The sequence below is a fragment of the Podarcis erhardii genome, assembly GCF_964252035.2.
Source record: "Podarcis erhardii genome assembly, chromosome: 3".
NCBI lineage: Eukaryota > Metazoa > Chordata > Lepidosauria > Squamata > Lacertidae > Podarcis > Podarcis erhardii.
In genome coordinates this window covers 91531519-91552294 of record NC_138507.1, presented here as the reverse complement: position 1 = coordinate 91552294, position 20776 = coordinate 91531519, and the positions used below count along the sequence as shown (strand labels likewise).

General features: G+C 43.3%; 1 protein-coding gene across 1 annotated transcript in view; it reads left to right on the top strand.

Annotated features, from left to right (window-relative positions):
- Positions 1 to 20776, top strand: part of GALNT14 (polypeptide N-acetylgalactosaminyltransferase 14) — a 250683-nt gene that overhangs the window by 146708 nt on the left and 83199 nt on the right. Inside the window, exon 3 of the mRNA XM_081854181.1 lies at positions 19497 to 19595. Coding sequence (XP_081710307.1) covers positions 19497 to 19595 — 99 coding nt within the window. The remainder of the gene's footprint in view (positions 1 to 19496; positions 19596 to 20776) is intronic.

The window sequence follows — 20776 nt, the reverse complement described above, 5'->3', positions numbered from 1 at the left end:
ATTAAAAGAAGCCGGAGAGGCATGAAGTTTTTGGTTGCCAAGACCCTAGAAAAAGTCTACAAAGGTGAGTCAGAAAACCTTGAGCTTTGGACCTGCAGAAGGTTAGATAAAGCGCTTGCTGGGCTGCTGTGTAGTTTGTCGTGTCAATCAGCTTGATGCAGCTGCTATGTGTTGTTGACGTTAGAGATTTATATGGCAGGACAGGATCTTAGAGAAGCCCCAGGAGGAATTCTATGAAGTGTAAAATGTGACACCCCAATATTCTCTAGACATTTATTTATATCAGTGTTTCCCAACCTTTTTTGGGCAAAGGCACACTTGTTTCATGAAAAAAATCTCGAGGCACACCACCATTAGAAAATGTTTAAAAAATTAACTCTGTGCCTATATTGACTATATATAAAGTAACTCTCTTTAATAGGAATCAAATAAACACAAATAAAGTATTTTATAATTACTTTATTATGAAATAGTAAGTAAACAGAAATATGAAAAATTATAAAATACTTTATTCAGTGAACCTGTGAGGGCCTGCCCTTTGCGGCAGCCGATTGGCTGCCGCCGTGGGCAGTGAATATTAATGATGTATCATTTTTGTGCTTCATGCTGTGGCCACAGACATGTGATCTGATGGTGAATTTGGGGTGACCCAATGCAAAAATCCTGAGAATCCCTGTGGATCCATGTTTTGTAACCACGTTTTTGCACCATTGCAGCCCCAGGCAACAGTGGGTGTGTGATTTTGGGGGGGCAGGCTGTAGCCATGGACATGCTATGTGATCTGATGGTGAATTTGGGGTGACCCAATGCAAAGATCCTGAGGATCCATGTGGATCCATGTTTTGTAACCACATTTTTGCACCACTGCAGCCCCAGGCAACAGTGGGTGCGTGATTTTTGGAGGGCAGGCTGTAGCCATGGACATGCTATGTGATCTGTTGGTGAATTTGGGGTGACCCAATGCAAAGATCCTGAGGATCCATGTGGATCCATGCTTTTAAACCACATTTTAAGTGGGGAGGGAAGGAAAAACACAGAACGGACAAGGAGCACGAGAGGGGTGTGCAGAGAAGCAGCTGGCTAAGAATGCAGGAGAGGGGTATAACGGGGAGGGAGGAAAGGAAGGCAAAAGTTTTCCCTCACCTACTCACCCAAGCCAGCCAGCTCGCACGCTCTCTCTCTCTCTCTCTCTCTCCCTCCTGCCTGCTTGCCTGGAGGGGAGGGGCTTTCCCTGCTCTTTGTTCCGTTTGAGCAAGCACAGCAAGGAAACAGAGGCGGGTGGGCAGTAAGACCCTGAGGCAAGTGCGGCTTGTGCTTGCTCAGCAGCTTCTTCACGGTGCTCCGCGGAACGGTGTTCTTCATCCCGGCGGCGGCGGCTCCCTCTCTTTCCTCTCAAGCAGAGCGGCCTTCCTGCTCCAGCCGCGCCTGCGCCTGAGGAGTTTCGAATCTGCCGCCGCGCGCAGGGTGACGTCACGGCCGCCGCCGGGCCAATCCGCCTGCTCAGCCCCGCCTCCCTTCTTCTCGCCTCCCTCACGAGAGGAAGCGCCTCCCTCGCGCACGGCGGATGCAGCCTGAGCAGAGTCCCCTCTCGCTTAGAGCAGTGTTTCCCAAGCGGCACACGAGGCAACGTGTCGCGGCACACTAGTGTGCCGCGGAACACCGGTTGGGAAACACTGATTTATATGCCCATCCAATGCATTCAGAGATTAATGTACACTTCTAAACTTTCACTTGAAAGGCTAACATTTGATTATATATTTGTATTAGAGCTGAGCTGAAATGTCACAGAATACATATTTCTGAAAAGTTCTTTTTTCCTCAACCCCCTAGAATAAGAAGAAAAGGATCTTGCAGAATTTTCTCCTCCATTTTTTTTTTTTAGCTGCCATTTTTGCAGAGCCTTTGGGGAAAATTTGGTGAAATCTTTCCCCTACTTAGTTTCTCTGCCCACAAATAGGATGAGTAATTTCAAAAGGCCTTTTGTGTACACCTTGAATATATATGGGGAAAAGATGAAGCAGATCTCCACCTTCTTCTTTCCAGTCCCCTTTTAACCCAATGAAAACTCTTGACTTTTGTGGCCATTTTCATGCCATCAGATCCCTACCACACTTCTCCTAGACGTAGTCTTTGCTTATCGCTTATTCAGCCTCCTCCAGCTCCCAGCATAGTTAAGGTAAGGGGTGAATGGACAATCCCTGCAAATGGCCCCTCGACATTATATGCATGGTCTAATAATCACTGGTTTTCCCAGTAGTGATGTATGGAAGTGAGAGCTGGACCATAAAGAAGGCTGATCGCTGAAGAATTGATGCTTTTGAATTATGGTGCTGGAGGAGACTCTTGAGAGTAACATGGACTGCAAGAAGATCAAACCAATCCATTCTGAAGGAAATCAGCCCTAAGTGCTCACTGGAAGGACAGATCCTGAAGCTGAGACTCCAGTATTCTGGCCATATCATGAGAAGACTCCCTGGAAAAGACCTAGATGTTGGGAAAGATTGAGGGCACAAGGAGAAGGGGACGACAGAGGACAAGATGGTTGGACAGTGTTCTTGAAACTACCAACATGAATTTGATGAAACTGTGGGAGGCAGTGGAAGACAGGAGTGCCTGGCGTGCTCTGGTCCATGGGGTCACGAAGAGTCGGACACGACTAAACAACTAAACAACAACGATCAAAATCAAATCAAATCAAATGATTTGAACGATAATCACTGGCCAACTTGCAGCCCAGGCTCAGATCCAGCCTCTAGAGCAATTCAGTCTGGATCCCTGGTGCTCCTGCCAAGTTTTAATATGTGGTTTTAAAAATAACCACCATTTCACTTGTAAGGAAAATAAAAATGATAATGTTACATTTCGCTTTTATATCTTGCATGCAATCCAAACTCTGGCTATGCTTGAGTGCAGCGTGCTCCACAACTGTGAATCTCTTACGTATTGCAGTTATAGTGCCATCTTCTTTTTCATTTGAATGAGCCAGACCACTTGCAAGTATGCAAAGGTCCTTTTCTCCGGAGGGGAATTGCACTTCCAGCTCTTGGCTACTCTCAGGTGAAGACATTGTTTCCTCGCCTAAGTATGCAGAAGCTGCCCACCCCTGGTCTAAGGGACAAATCCAAGATTCAGCCTCCCTTAAGCGCCACACAGAAAGGAAGGGGAAGGTTGTTGGTAACTCTCTGTATGGAGCTTGTAAACCATTTATTTCAATGAAGACATATTTTTACCTTTACTCAGCGTGCGGCTGATTCAGATGGGTTCTGTGGTGGGACACCACACTTCTCTTTGTGGACTGGAAAATATTGTGCTTCCTGCTGTTCTTGACTGCCAACTCCTTTTAACAGTTACAGATAGGTAGCCGTGTTGGTCTGCCATGGTCAAAACAAAATAAAAAAATTCCTTCCAGTAGCACCTTAAAGACCAACTGAGTTAGTTCTAGGTATGAGCTTTCGTGTGCATGCACACTTCTTCAGATACACTGAAACAGAAGTCACCGGACCTTTCTATATAGTGAGAAGGTGGGGAGGGGTATTACTCAGAAGGGTGGTGGGAATGGGTGATTGGCAGATAGCTGCGATGAGCCTGTTGACGACTCTTAACGACTGCAATAGGTCTAACAGGAAAAAGCAAGGGGTGAGAAGGTGAAAACTCCTTTTAACCTTAAGGATACAAATTATGGCACTATGCAGTTCTCTACCTAGCCATCTCATGTTCAACTCCAGATGACATGTGGTTGTGTGTGTGTGTGTGTGTGTGTGTGTGTGTTTGTAAAGAAAACGTCATGCCAGTTCAGTAGAGATGTCTCTCTTGGTCACACATGGATGGGAGAAAGGGGAGGGATGACTCACATTATGAGGGTTGCTCTCAGTATACAACAGAGCTCTCTTCTTTTCTTTTTTACTTTTTCTTCTGGTTTCCTGAGTTCAGCAAAGTTACAGCAATTTCTGTTGGCCACTGCTGCATGATTAGAGTACAGCAGTGCCATAGCTATGTGAGGGCTAGCTGGTTTTTTTTGCCCTGGGTGAAGCCATTGAGGCTCCCAGCCCATGTGTGTGTGTACACAAATGCGTGTGGCCAAACTAGATCTTTGACCAGGTGAAATAAAGCCTAGTTTTGCCTCCCGACTATGGACATAATTTAGAGCAAAGACGAGGAATGGTTCTAGGTCAGCAGGCCAGGTTGTTATCTCCCTCACCCCTCATGGGCCAACTTTGACAGGTGGACAGAGCTGCCCACCTACCAGTCACCTGACATCACAATGATGTCATCATAGTGCTACCAGGTGACCTTTCTGCTCACTATTTTGTGCAGCGCTTTGGCCTGGGCATCTGAAGATTTGAGAATCAGCTGACCTGGTGATGTGCATGGTCCCTGCATGTTTGTGTCCTCCACCTCCTGCTCATTTTCTGAGGAGACCCCATGTTCCAGGTCTGGCTATTGTTGAACCCTGACAGGTTAAAGAGAAGAGGAGGTTAAGGGGTGATATGATAGCCATGTTCAAATATATAAAAGGATGTCACATAGAGGAGGGAGAAAGGTTGTTTTCTGCTGCTCCAAGAAGCGGACACGGAGCAATGGATCCAAACTACAAGAAAGAAGATTCAACCTAAACATTAGGAAGAACTTCCTGACAGTAAGAGCTGTTCGACAGTGGAATTTGCTGCCAAGGAGTGTGGTGGAGTCTCCTTCTTTGGAGGTCTTTAAGCAGAGGCTTGACAACCATATGTCAGGAGTGCTCTGATGGTATTTCCTGCTTGACAGGGGGTTGGACTCGATGGCCCTTGTGCTCTCTTCCAACTCTATGATTCTATGATTCTATTCTATGATTCTATGATTCTAGGTAGCATCCGGAAGCTTGGCGAAGTAAAAAAATGTTTAGGGGTAGGAATGCTCCCCCTAAAAACAAGCAGAAAACCCCCAGACCAACGAAGACTGAGGAAATAAAATGAGTATGACATGCCGAGTCAGGGGATGGGAGGGAGAATGGAACGGAATATCCTGAGGAGGAATATTCCAAGGTGCAAGATTGTATTGCAGGGCCCACTTGTTAGTTTTAGTTTTAACAGGGCTATAGAGCACCTGGCTCCTGATACGCATTTTCTGAGATACTCATTCTCAACCTATGACATTTTTTTTATTCCAGAATAAACCAAAGGTATTTTAGTCCCCATCTCCATAAGTCTTCTTATAATGTTTATTCCATTGCAAGAATCACTGAGGCTTCAGATCTATCGACTGGAGTTTTGAAGCCCTGCTTATTGAAATACTGATGCCAATCTCTCCGGAGAATTGATAGGTGTTATCAGAGGTTCTGGGGGCTTTAACCCTGAAACCATTGCCCACAGATTGCCTTTAATGTGAATCAATGATGTATTTCATACCTGCCCATTGTCCCATGGATAAAAACCCTTAGCTGGAGCACAAAAGTGAGCACCTTTGACAGGCTCCATAGGTGGATAAAGAGATTCTCACCAGGAATGGGGGAACCAATTTCATTCTGAGGACTACATTCTTTTCTGGGCAAACTTTTGGGGTGTGGAATGAGGAGATTTCACCCCTCCCATATCCAAGAATCTGCTGATGTTCTCTGCTGATTCTCCAGAGAGGAGGGGGCGGTTTCTGCTCTCTACTTATTCTGCTCCAGCCTCACATCAAAGTGAGAGAGAGAGACTAAGAGTCAGAGAGAGAGAGACTGAGTGTTAGAGAGAGATCGTGTGTTAAGATAAGGTTGCTGCTAAGAGCAGCTGCAGACACTCAGTGCAGTTCAGCATTTTCGTTTAGACCTCATTTAGCTCTGTATATAGTTGTGTATTATAGTTGTAGATAGAATAAAGAAGATATTCTACAGAGCTGCTCTCCAAGTTGTTTATGCTCTGCTATACTCTGCTGCGCGACGACTGTCTTCTTGTGGAAGTGAATCCGGTGCTCACATCTCCAGGCTGTGAGTCCACAGCACTTCGACCTGTTCCTGTGTAAAAGGTGATCTCTGGAAGTGCTACCCAGCTCGCCTAGCCCTGTCGGGGCTGAAGTGGATGAGTCCAGTTGGTGACACTGGCTCTGACAGGGTCAAAGGCAAATGTGGGCAGAACAGCAAATATGAATTATACCTTTGTACAGCAGGCTAGTTTCTGCATACCTCCAGCTCTATCCTGCATCCAGGCAAACAAATTCCGTTATCAGATTTCAGTGACATATTCCAGCCAGGCAAAAACACAAAAGGAGATGGCAAAACTGGGCTGGTGTGGAATGCGGCTTGCAGAGAGGCTAGGTAGATTTTGAGTGCCACATTTCCATCACAGGTAGAACAGGCTTGAAGTTTCCCATCTCTACTCGTATTACATCTGAAGGCAGCCCTGTTTCGGGAAGCTTTTAATGTTTGACGCACGACTGTGTTTTAATATTTTGTTGGAAGCAACCCAGAGTGGCTGGTGAAACCCAGCCAGATGGGCAGGGTATAAATAATAAATTGTTGTTGTTGTTGTTGTTGTTGTTATATCCCACCTTTTGCTCCACGGAGCTCAAAGTGGCATTCATGGTTTGCCCCTTCTTCATTTAACCACCACAACAACCCTGCGAGGTAGTTTAGGCTGAGAGGCAATGACTGGTCCAAGGTTACCCAGTGAGCATGAAGGCCGAGTGGGGGTTGGAACCCTGCTCTCCCTCTATGCCACACTCTAACCCAGGGGTCAGCAAACTTTTTCAGCAGGGGGCCGGTCCACTGTCCCTCAGACCTTGTGGGGGGCTGGACTATATTTTGAAGGGGGGGGGGAGAATGAATTCTTATGCCCTACAAATAAGCCAGAGATACATTTTAAATAAAAGCACACATTCTACTCATGTAAAAACACCAGGCAGGCCCCACAAGTAACCCAGAGATGCATTTTAAATAAAAGGACACATTCTACTCATGTAAAAACACGCTGATTCCTGGACTGTCTGCGGGCCAGATTTAGAAGGCGATTGGGCTGCATCCGGCCCCCAGGCCTTAGGTTGCCTACCCATGCTTTAACCTCTATTCCACACAGGCTCAATGTACCTGAGATTCTTCTTGTGCAGAGTGGGGGGGGGGGGGCTTCTCTGATGTGATTCTGCAGACGTGGAGGCCTGCTTGGAAGGCATATGTGCAGAACACTCTTGTGTGATTCTGGCTGTGTGAAGGAGTGTTGGGTACGCACGGAGAATGCTAAAAATGCAAAAGCAGAGCTGCTGGCAAGCAAGTGTTGTTGAAGCAGAAAGGAATAATGAGCAGGAATGAGGCGAGTGGGGAGGGAGGGGGAAAGAGAATGATAATAATCTCTTAAAGAAAGTTAACAAGGCAGAGAGAGAGAGAGAGAGAGAGAGAGAGAGAGAGAGACTTGATTGTATGCGGATTCTGGGGATATGGTGTCACTGGTTCTGTACCAGTCTTCCCCAACCTGGTGCCTTCCAGGTGTATTGAACTACAACTCTTGTCAGCCTCAGCCAACATGGGAAAGTGTGGGAGGGGAGGGGGAGAGAGAGGGGAAGGGAGAAAGAAAGAAAGAAAGAAAGAAAGAAAGAAAGAAAGAAAGAGAAAGAAAGAAAGGTAATTAGGCAACTGCAATTTGCCAGTCTTTGAAACTGAACCACCCACCAAAGAACTAAAACAATAATGTAATAATGAGGGCACTGGCATACAAGGGCATCTAAATAGCAACCAGGATGAAAGAGCTCTGCAACCCTTCTCTTTCCCCTAATCAGTAGTCTTTGCTTCATGATTCTGCCAAAACCACAAAACAAGAATTACGTAAGTAAACAGAAAGATCTAAAATAGCTGAAATATCTCTGGATGTGTCCCTCGTTTGAAATTATATTGCTCACCAGGCCAGCTAACCTGCAATATGGATTGAATAAGGCACATTTCCTTTTCCTCACTAAATGAGAAGGTGTACTTGAAATAGAGTTATATAAAGAGGCATCTATTTCAGGGATGTTTTTCTTTCCTTTTTTCCTAGTGTAAATTATTTTGGATTGGAAATAAAACGCTAGGGGAGATGGTTGCAGGCCTACGCTGCAATCTGCCCAACTTCCTACCTCTCTCCCTGGCTTCCAACAGCGAGCCCTCCTGGAATTATTTTTGTTTAGTGTTCTCATTATTTTCTTTATTTTTGCTGAATTTTGTTAACTGACTAGAGAGACCCACAAGGGAATTTTCATCTCATGAAGTAAAATGTAAGAAGTAGCACCCAGCTGGCAATATTAGTTGCAGTGGAAATCCACACTTAAAAGAAACTCGGTATTAAACTAGGTAATAGGAAAATGTTCTTACTTAGGAGAGTTAAGAACACTGGATTGGGAAGTCCTGAATTTGATTTTGTCCGCAAGTGTTTCGTCATATAAGTCGTTGTATAGCTGGAGTCATTGTGAGCTAATGTGGTTTGCAGCTTCTCCAGTTGTGAAAAACAACATTTTTCTTGCCTCTAAGATTGAAGAAGTTGCTGTGATAAAGTTCATGGAGAGCTTCCCCCATGTAAGGTTGTATACTCAAATGCCCAGTGCCATTTGGAAAGGCTGGCATATTTGAGGAAAGTTTAATTTCAGATGTATCTTTGCTGGGAAATAAATACTTCAGACAAATCAAATGGAAAGGCCACGTGTCGACGACTTAAAGACATCAAAAATGGCTCTGAGAGTCAGCTGGAATGAGCTCTCTTGAAGAATTATTCCTTGAATCAGCACCCTCAACCTTCTCTTCCTGCTGTTGAAGTTCCTCCATACAAGTAGTAAAGATGTCGTTCCACAGTGAGATCCAAGAATGTGAAAATGTTGTACAATGCACCTTCGTTGTGCAGTGGTGGGGAAACCTCTGTCCCTCCAGATGTTGTTGGACTTCAACTCCCATCAGCCCCAGCCAGCATGGTCAGGGGGTGATGGGAGTTGGAGTCCAGCCACATCTGGAGAGACACAGGTTCTCCATCCCTGTTCTACTATAAGATTTCAAAGCATGAAGCTCAAAAACAAATCTCCAGCTGCGGTCTGGAGCACTGTGTACTGGAATTGCCTCTTTTTGTGAAAGAACAATTGGGTATGGGGATGGGGAGGAGGGGAGGGAAGTTGAACTTTTATTGGTTTTGTAAAAAAGAAAAAAAAAGTGTTGGCAATTTGGTGACCTATGAAATACCATAAGCAGCAGAAAACATTTATCCAGTGACAGCCCGAGGTAGCAGAGGCAGCTCTTAGTGGGTTTATTTTCATTATTACAGCAATTTTAGGGCTGCATGCTGCAATTTTCACTCGCAGTGAGGTATTAAATTGAAATTACCCCAGATGTAATTGTCACACAGAATAATTCTGGACATGCTGAATTTAATGTTTTCCAAGCTGTGGTTTTATTATCCAAGTGAGTGCCAAAAAACCGCTTGTCAACAGCTTCAACGGCAATGTGCCTTTTCAAGTGGTGGGGTGGTTAATGGGCAGGGGTTGTTTAGGAGAAGCCATAAAGAGCATTTTGGCCCCATCTTCTTAAGTGATAAACTTATTGATCCAATGAGCTTGCCTAGTGGCGTCAAATTCCCTTTATACGTGAGTTTCATGTTTTGAAGGATTTCCTTTCAATGTGTCACTTGGACCACTAATGGCGCATCAGATTTCAGTGCTACTAGCTAGACCTCACATTTCTACAGCGTCTTTAAAATGTTGCCCGGGCAGACCTGTACTCCACTTTCTCAGGTTGGTTGAGTTATTCACTTGTTATATTCAATGAGCCTCCCTTCCATAGTTTCCAGCACCTAGCATTCAGAGGCATACTGCCTCCGACAGTGGGGGGGGGGGGATATTCATTAGCCATGAGTAGTCCTCCATGACTCCATATCCTCCATGACTCCATGTCAATTCAGCATCATTGGGTGACCTCAAGTTCTAATACTACGAGCGTGGGAGAATTCCCCCCCCCCCAACGTTTTTCTAAAATGGAAAGGCCCCGTGTGGTAATCCTTTCCTCATCTTGTTTTTATTATGTATTTTGTGTTTCTTTTTGTATTTTCATGCTGTGAACTGCTCTGATGAAGCGCAATACACAAATATAATAAGCAAACAAAATAAACAAAATCAGAGAGCTGCTCGAGCCCCTGTTCATTTCTGCTGCCCTTTTCTGCACCCTTTCGCCTCCCTGTTCTCGCATAATTTGTTATCCCCTGCTGCCAGACTGCTGAGCTCTTCCCAGGGCAGGGAAGGTGAGGAGTGAACCCGTCCCAGCTACTGGGCATGACTTGAGTAACGGAGCGTTCTTTGCGTTTGAGGTAGCAGCAGGTATATAGAAAATCCAATTCTGCACTAGCTGGCTCTCAACTCTCAACATAATTGATGTATTAGTGGCTGGGATCTTCTGTCTCTATCAGTACGCCAATACCTACCTCTCTCTCTCCCTCCCTCCCTCCCTCCCTCTCTTTTTTGGAAGGAGACCCTTTTTGATGCTACGTACAAAGAAGATAGCAGGGCACACATCTGGGAGCATTTAGAGCATAATTGTATATCAATAGCAGTGAGAAAGCAATTTTCTGGAAGTTTGGTGCAGAATATACAGAGCCGTCATATCTGATGTTTTCTTTTCCCCCTTTTTCAAATCTGATCTGATTTTTTCTTTTCTTTTGAGATTAATTTGGCACATGGGAATGGTGTGTGTTATGATTTCAGGGCTCTCTTCCCCCACCTCTTGCTCCTTAGGGCCTTCTTTCAACAATACTCCCCTCCCCCAATATTTCTATTATCTCACACACATACCCCCCATTCCACTTTGAATTATTTATTTCCCTGGCACTGCTTTTCTCAATAATATCTTTATTTAATATTACATTCTCGGCAATGCAGGAAGTAATTGGGGAAAAGTCCAATGGGCAGGGGAGCCAGCAGTGTTGGTAAGAGCATTGCTCTCCTATGCCTTGTCCTTATCCGCATGTGGCATTCAACGCAGCTCTTTTCTGCCTAGCTCAAGTTCTCATTTATAAAAGAAGTGTGTTATAAGTGCATTGTTGCAGGACCCCCTTTCCCCTTAATTCTGTTTTCTCCAATCCCCACTTTTTAATTTCCCCTTTCCCTTGAATTATTTATTTTCACAGCTCTTTTATATAATACTACTTTATATAATACTGCTATAGTACTATATTAATAAACCGGCAAGGAGCTGGAAGGCATTGGGTGCTTCAGTTTGTGTGTGCATTCCCCGGGGCAATAGGATACTCTGGGAGTATCTGTGGATGGGGTTGCAAGAGCTCTGCTGACATCCGCCAGCTCTCCCTGCAGCCAGCCCCTCTCCCGCCTTGCAAAGGTAAGTTTGCTTGGGAATAGGTGGATATAGGTGGCAGACTGGCTTGCAGTGAGCAAGTCGTGAGCCATTTAGACCCTACAAACATAGAACAATGTGCAGGTCAAATTACGAGAGTGGCCTGGTGTAAATTGTAGGCCAAGTGAGTCCACAAAGCCTTTGCCATGCGCCAAAGCGGTGCTGATTGCTTCAGCGCACATCCAATTTGTAGCTCAACCAACATTTAATGCACAGTTTTGCCTACAGTGCTTTGATTTCTGACTTAGGCGGTTTTGTACATTAAATGTGGGTTGAGTGCTGCGCATGGATTGGGTGTGTTCTTTATTTTTAACATTCTTGAACTATTTCCCTAGGCAGCTTACATAATACATTAGAAGCAACAATAATGTAATAATAAAACACAGCTTAAAATACGCTTGCAAACTCTAAAGCCGCAATAAAAAAGCCAAGCAGACTACCGTCAAGGATGAAACTGTGTATAAAGTTGTGTGCGGTGTAGAGAAAGTAAACAGAGAAAAGTTTCTCTCTCTCTTTCATGACACTAGAACTTGTAGACATACGATGATGCAGAATATTGGAAGGTTCAGGATAGATAAAAGAAGGTACTACTTCACATGGCACACAGTTTGCATTTCTTAGTGCAGAAAGTATTGATCTGATGTATAGAGATCTTTCCTATTCTAATTAATTCATTTTTTTTAAATAAATATTTATTAAAGTTTTTAAATATAAATGCACAAACAATAAACAATCTTACTTCTGTCACAAACATAATTTCATCACTTCTTTGGACTCCCTCGCGTCTCCCGCTCCCATTTACATCGTTAAAAGTTTTTTCCAAACAAATTATCAACTTGTTTACAATCTCATGTCCACTCATTCAAATATAATCTAGCACTTCTTCTAAAAATTTTTTATATTTTCTTTTAGTCTCACTTATCATCAAATTTAAATCTAATTTAGTAGTGGCCAATTTTTTATAATCTAGCATCCTTCTTAACATTCAACCAAATTACAATGTTTTTGTAGATACATCTTGAATTTCTCCCAGTCTTCCTCCATCTTCTCTTCTCCCAGATCACGGATTCTGCCAGTCATCTCGGCCAGTTGCATATAGTCCATCAGCTGCATCTGCCACTCTTCCAGTGTGGGTAGATCTTGAGTTTTCCAGTTTTTTGTGATGAGTATCCTTGCTGCCATTGTTGCATACATAAAGAATGTTCGGTCCTTCTTTAGCACCTTCTGGCCGACAATACCCAGAAGGAAGGCCTCTGGTTTCTTAGTGAAGGTATACTTAAATACCTTTTTTAGCTCACTATATATCATTTCCCAGAAGACCTTCACCTTAGGGCATGTCCACCAGAGGTGAAAGAATGTTCCTTCATTTTCTTTACATTTCCAACATTTATTATCAGACGAATGGTATATTTTGGCAAGTTTAACTGGGGTCATGTACCATCTATATATCATTTTCATTACATTTTCCTTCAGAGCATTACATGCGGTGAAGTTCAGCCCAGTGGTCCACAACCTTTCCCAGTCCTCAAACATAATGTTATGCCCAATGTCCTGTGCCCATTTTATCATAGCCGATTTAACCATTTCGGCTTGTGTATTCCTTAACAGCAAGTTATACATTCTGGATAGTACCTTAGTCTTTGGTTCTAACAATTCTGTTTCTAACTTCGATTTCTCCATCTGGAACCCTAACTTTTTGTCATTTTTAAAAACTTCTTTAATCTGAGCATAATGTAACCAGTCTCGCACCTTATCCTTCATTTTCTCCAAACTCTGCAATTTCCAATTGTCTCCATATTTTTCTCCTATTCTAATTAATTCAAAAGGGTTATGGAAGCTTCTCTGTGTGAAAGAAACAAGCAGAAGGTTCATGATGTTTGGGTTATACCTTCATAGAAGCTGAGTACAGCTGGCTTGAACTGGTTCTCTTATCTCTTCTGTCAAGGTCATGCTGACTATCAGAATAAGGCCAGAAGGAGCCTGGGTTTCACTTTCACTTTCTATCCCTCTTTCTTCTGGTGTGGTGTTCTGTACATAGTATGCTCAGCGTTAAGTTGTAGACTTATTATAAGTTATTGTAAGTTTAAGTTAAGTCTGCTGCAACTGGATTTCTCATGGATAGTGCCAATCCTGAATACAGTGGATTTGCGACCATTATGCTCGTTTGCCTTCAGTAGCAGTAAAGCTCTGCTGTATGAAATATTAATTGCCTCTGGTCTTTTTTTTTTTTTTAATCCTGCAATTGAGTAGAATTTCAACGACACGATTGCACTCTCCCACAAGAACTAGCATTGGTCACCAGCTTGGATGGGTTTAAAAGAGGATCTGGCAAATTCATGGTTGATAAGACTGTCTGTGGCAACTGGCTTTGCTAGCTATGTTCTGCTTCCACTGTTGGCTTGGTTGCTGGGAGGCTGGGAATCCCAAGTAGGGAGAGTGCTGTTGTGCTCAGGTCCTCCTTGTGGACATCCCATAGACATTTGGTAGTAAGAACAGGATGCAGGGCTAGATGCACCTGTCACCTGATCCAATAGGACTCTTTTTAGGAAGGTAAGGTGAGATACACACACACACACACACACACACACACACACACACACACTCTAAATACCCTGATAGATTTCTAAGGAGATTGGATATTCTCGATTCATAGGAAAGGCAACAACTGTATTGAAAGACAATGGGACTATAACTTCTGCTAACTTCTAAAATTGTTTAAGCCACAGGCATTGCGTCACTCTGGCCAAGTCACGGTGACTTCACCTGATCTGCAGTCCTGTACACAGTTAGGCTTGTTAAATCCCATTGACATCCTCCTCTGAAATATTGCAGAGCAAGTCAGTTAATGAGAAGTCTTAATGTGCCTGTCCGTGGTTCCTTGTTCTATAAATATGTCTGAGCAAAGCCTTTCATTGCAATTCCTGAGACACTGTGAGGTTTTGCCTAATCTTTAAGGCTCCTCTGACCATAATTTGCTGTGCTTTCTCACTCCACACAGAATGCACGGCTTGCCTCCGCATTATTGTGCTGGATTATAACCACACACAACGGAAAACAATTAGAGGTCTCCTCTGAGATTTCTGCTTTTATATCTCCTGTTTTACAATTTTTTTAACCTGTGCGTACAGCATAAATCAAACATGAGAGTAAACTCTGGGCGATTCCTTCTGCCCTGCTAGAGTCAATATTGACAGAAAAGGCTGGCTCAATTAAAAAGGATATTTGAGTCTGATGCTCCAAAAGCTTTCCAATTTCCAAGAAAATGCCTGGAATTCCATACACAGACGCACAAAGCAGAAAACCCTTAGGATGGGAAGGTAGGCAGGCTTTTTTAACAGGCACATGTGCAAATGATGGGGCTTTCCACTGTGAACTTTATTTTTATCTTTTTAGAATTGAGCAGTTAGGTTTGCGGGCAGGTTTGGCATCAGAACATGGCATCTTTGAATAGCTGCCAGAGTCTGCTGGCTCATCCAATCAGTGCAAGGTATCTAGGTCTGAGGAGCCACCCCATAAATTTCCCACAATGCCGCTGAGTGGTACTTCATCAGGGGCATTGTAGAAAATTTAAATGGGGGGGTTGTCATTTGGTGCTGACTGGAATGCCATTGCTGCTATTGGTGCCTGTCACCAACTGTGCCTCCCAGAGGGGGCCAATGATGATGTAGGAGGTCACTTCAAACTTGGAGCTGGCCCTCTTTGTGGAGGCATTAAAGTTAGACAGTCAGAGTTGTTAAATTAGCCACTTGCTCCTTCTCAGAGAGGTTTCCCAGCAACATTTCTCCCTGTCCATTCCACAGCTGCCACTGTCTCCCTCCCATAACCATAGCATCCCTTTATCTGATTGTTTAATGAATTCCAGAGATTAACTAGTTTATTTTGCTGTTTCAAAATGGCTACAGAACAGCCCTAACAAACTCACAAATGCAGACCTCAGTGAGTTTGGGCTTCAGTCCTTCTGTCCTAGTTTTACTTCGCTGTAATATATAAGGCAATTGTCAACATAAAGTATTGCCTCTCGTCACTCTCTTCAGGATTGGCGGTTGCTTGAAATAGTTGAAAACTGTCAAATCTCAACCATCTTCCTCACTAACAGCTAACCTCCCACTGACTAGAACCTCTAAGCCAGAATCTGCTGTCAGTGAGACCGGTGAAAAAATGGACTGTTTAAGTCACATACTAAATGATCCCTGTTGTTCTTCCAACAGCAACCCTGCGCAGTAGGTTAAGCAAGGCCTTCGTGACTGAGGGAGGATTTGAATCCTGGTCTCCGAGGTCCCAGTTCAACACTCTAACCAGTATGCTACACTGGCTGTTTAGGTGGAAGAGAATCCAGCAAACAAAACAACTAAGATAGTGAATGTCTGTCTGTCTGTATTAAATAGTGATTGCTCTTATACTACCCAGAGGGGCACGGTCTGTCTTGAGGTGTGCCAGTTGCCAATGCCCTAATATACTTTTGGAATCATAGATGTGACAAGCGCTTGAGTAGAGAGAGGCATAAATTTGGTATAAAAAAAGCTAGCGACTTTATTTGGATCTAAACTAATTGATTGTCAGAAGGGAGCAATATATCTTCATGTAACACATCATGAACTTATCATGAATTTATTGTCACAAGAAGCTGTGTTGGCCTTTTAAAAAGTTATGATCAAACTCATGAAAGAAGACAGGTCTATCAACAGCTATATGACTATTAAGCTCCACAGTCAGAGGCTGTATATCACTGATTACTAGATGCTTGGAATAAACTAGGAAGCAGAGCATCTCCTCCATGCTTTGCTTGTGAGCATTTCAGGGGCAACCAGCTAGGCCATCTGGGCGGCAAATTTCTAGACTAGATGGATGTTCACTCTGACTTAGAAAGGAAATTCTTAAACTCAGCCTGTAAAAACTGATTGCAGTCAAACAGCATGTCCTATATTCCTCTCAAATACGTTGCTGAGGAACGCAGAGGGGCAGGTCACCTATTCCTCTCCTGTTTCAACCCACTCTTGACTCTTCCTCGGGAGCACCTATACCGTTGGTTATTATGAGCTATAAAAAGTGGCCGTGGCAAATACTGGATTTATAACCAAGGAGCAACTGGTACAGTGAGTTGGTGCCATGCCACTGCACTCCTGTCAGTAGTGTCACTATCATTTACTGTCCCATTTATTTGGGAGTGGGGCTCCCAAATGAATCAGGGGGCACTTTTCAACTTCAATGGATTTTGTATGGGGACTGATTTGTAAATCTGGGGACTGTCCCCGGGAAACGGGGACTTCTGGTAACCTTATGGCAACCACAGGTTTGGGGCCCTGTTGGATGCACTAGTAGAGCCAATCCATGCTTTCCCTACCCTGCATTCCTCCCCCTGCCTAACCCTTTGTTCTACCCCGATCGCCCAAACTTTCAAACATTGGTTTCTAATTCCAGGTCTATGGAAAAGTGACTTTAGCCAAACAGCTAGAGTATGTTGCATCAAGCTTTGAATTAGCATAGCGACATTGGTCTTCCCAGCTCACGAAAGGCTGGATGTAAGGCCAAATGGAAGATTTCATGCTTTTTGGATTCCCAAGTTGGATTGTAAGCTTTGGAATCCAGAATTAAATGCTAAAGCTGCTGTTTATTTCAGATTAAAATGTGGCCTCAGATTTCTGTAGTGACCTTCAAATCCTCAAGCAAGAGGTGGTTTACTCAATGACATAACTTCATTGTTGGGGGAATTGTTAGAGGCAGTGCCTCTTACTTCATCATCATCATCATCATTTGTTTTATTTGTACCCTACTCGATTGCCCCAGACACTTTGGGAAGCTTCCAACAGATATAAAAAACATAATAGAACATCAAACATTAAAAAAACCCTCCCTATACAGGGCTGCCTTCAGATGTTTTCTAAAAGTTTTATGGTTATTAATCTCTTTGACATAAATACAACACTAACTGCCTGTCTCTAGATTTTCCCACCATCTTTTGGCAGCTCCATCTGGGAGCCAGGCTACCTCTCAATGCATGTTATTCCAGATACATGGAAGAGGAAGAAGTTCAGTTTGCACACGGTTTTCCACCATACTTTAGTTAGGTTTAGTGAAGTCTAAAGAGCTCCCCCCCCCCTGCTTTTTTTTGGAAAAGAGGAACCAATTAGTGTTGAAGGCTTTGAGGAAAACCCTTTTTGTGTGATGAAAGGCAAAGCATCTGAAAGATCTGTCTACAAAGGTTCCCCTGCCTATTGAATGGGTTGCCACAAGACTGTGCATATCACAGAGGGAGAAAGGCAAGGAAGTGTTGCTTGTATATTCAGAATGTCATTAAGAGCTCGGTTTCCATCTGTGCGGTTAACATGTAATTCACCGTTTACAATAAAGCATTCACATCAAAGAACAAACAGCAGACACCACTGGATATGGATACAATGGAGTGGCCAATTATTTATCTTAGGTCAGGGCGAGAATGACTCTGTGAAGCTCCAGATGAAAAGACATAAGTTGTGGTGGGGATAAGGTGTGTATATTCCCGCAGAATGTTGGACCCAGAACTCTGCAACCTATCTGTGAATCATTACATAAATGTTATGTCATCACAATTGTCCATCTGTTTAATTGTCTTTCACTTTCCCACAAGATTGTGGCTTGCAACACATTAAATGGATAGCAATAAATACCTCAGTTCAAAAACCAAGGCATACAACATGGCATAAAATAGTCTGAATAGGCAAACCAATTTATTTATTTACTTTACATCTCACCTTTTCCTCCAAGGAGCTCAATGTGGACACATACATGCTTTCCCACCCTCCCTGTTTTATCCTCACAACAACCCTGTGAGGAAGGTTAGGATAAGAGACAGTGACTGGCCTAAGGTCACCCAGTGGGGATTTGAACCCAGGTGATGTCCTGGGTCCTAGTATCTGGTAGACTCTAGCATCTTCCAGCCAAGGCTCAGCCCTTCTGCACCGATGAAATGTCACTGCAAAGTAGAAGAGAGTATGTGGGTGCCAACCTCAAGGCAATATAATAAAATAAGGAAGCAGCAAATGCATTGTGTGAACAGCACGTGCTGCTTCATTTCCAAAATCAGAGGCGTTGGGAACCCAGCCTGGACATCATGTATTCTGCCTCAGTGACACACAACTTGCAAAGTTGATAGTTTGGAGCAATAGCAGCTCAGACATTAAAATTGAGACCCTGCTCTTGGGCAAAGCCCAGGGGGCAGTAACCTGAGTTGGGGCCTTCTTGGCAGTGGCACCTTCTTTATGGAACAGGCTGTTTCATAACTATTTCAGTTTTTCCAATTACTTAAGATGCGCCTTTTTGCCCTGGAGTTCTGATTCTGTTGAAGTTGCCTTTAAGGAGAATTCTTTCTTTCTTTTTCGTCCCCTGCTTTGCCTAGCAGTTTATAGTATATATTATCTTACTGCTCTTGCAATTAATGAGTTTTCTTGGAATTTTAAGAGTATTTTTTTATATTAATGGTTATGTTTACGTCCTTTATATGATGACTTCTGAACAGCTTTGTAATAGGTAATAAATAATAAGTATTGTGAACAGTGCTCCAGTAATTTTTTTGTTTCATAATTAATCAAAAATTATCTTACTCCTAAGCAGTTTTGCTCATTCCTTGAAAGGTCACTCGAAGTAGTTATAGGAGATCACCTCTTATGTCTCAGGATTTTTTTGGTCCTGTGAGGTTCATTGTGATCCTACCTCTGCAATGTGTATTATGGGACTTGGTGAGTTGATGTGGAAATTAGGGGTGGAGAGCCTTCAACACATAGGCGACACTGAGCTTTTTCTCTCCTCTCCATCCATCCCAAACCCTTCACTGAGGCTGAGCAAAGAAGCTTATGGTGGGATTGGCAAGGATGCACAACTTGGTTGGCTTATAGGACAAACAGAGTGTCCTGTAAGTGACACAGTTTCATCCTGGGTTTCAGGTGCTGGTGGACTTCTCACCAGTGGCTCTTTATCTTGTTTAGAAGAATGGCATAATCTTTCACATTGCAATCCTCTGTCTCATCAAACCCAGTTTCATTTCATCGGGCCTATATTCACATAGCATTGCTTTAATGAAGAATGAATAGCACAAATTTCAGAGCTGCACAGATGGGTTTTAGTTGTCACTTAGCACCTCCCTACTGGGAAGGAAATCTATTGAATGCTATGCTCTTAACGATTCCATAACCTGAGCAATACTTTTCTCTCTTCCTTCATTCAGATGCACTACTTTGCACTATCGCACAGATCTGCCACCAACCAGCATCATCATCACTTTCCATAATGAGGCCAGGTCCACGCTATTAAGGACGATAAGAAGGTAAGACCGAGTCATATGACAGTGAAGTTGACAGTCAACTGGCTTCCAAGATGCCAAGTGCATTATTAACTAGTGCTGTGCCAAAATTGTCTCCCATATCTTTTTTTAAAACCATGCCCCACTAATTGATGAGAAAAGAAGCTATTAAATATTAGCAAGGGGGGTGGGGGAGTTTTGTTTTGTTTTGTTTACTTTTGTACTGGGATGCTTGCAAGTCTCCTTTCTTTTGTTCTGGGAACAATTTCACCAATGCTGTGCGCTCATCTTACCAGTGGTGCCCAGATTCCTACACTCCAGTTAAAACCTGGGGGAAGAGAACATTATATAGCACCTTCTGTGGGACATTATCAGATCAGAATTTATCAGATCAGGTTTCTAGCATGTGAGAGAACCTGAGAAAAAGGGCAAAATGTGCCAGCGATATTTTTCTAGCTTGCCCTGCTTTCAGGGTTTTACTTTGCAGCCCTCCTCACCCCCCAAAAAACAAATTCTGTGGAAGCCCATACACACGACACTAGGCCGCCTTGCAATCATAAGGTAAGCTCAAAGTTCTGTAAATTAACACACATATATAGTGATCTTAAGAATGGAGAGAAAGATTGTCTCTTTTTCAAAGGAAGAAAACTTTCAAGGAACTAGAGAGAAGATGTTATTTATAACAGTCATTGATTTTTGTGAAAGGCTTGAAATTATATCAGGAAAAATCACTGCAACTGATCCCCACCAACCAACGGCATAAGATGAAATTGTCAGAAATTGCCCCCTTTATGCCCATATCATACAGCAAAGAGACAGGACGGCTGCCCTCTCTTCTTTAGCCCATTATTTTTGTTGACCTTGCATGTATAGATGCTGACCTGCACAGCGTTTGGCCTATATTGCTGTCCACTTTGTCTTGTGCTATTTGTGAGAACTGGGAACTAGTGCAGTTAAGATCGTTAGCTGTGAAGTTCTCCTGGTTCAAGTTTTAACTCAGCCTCAAACCTTAGGCAAACCCCTAAACCTCAACCCCATATCTGCCATTTGAATACCTGTCAACCTTAAAAGAGTGCTGTGAAAATGTGCCCATGGTGTGTGTGTATTTTTTTTAGTGTGCAGTTGGATACAAAATGGTTTAGCTGGCAAAATAATGTGTAGCTGGAAATATGTGATGGTGATGTAATTAGGCACGTAGGTTGCAT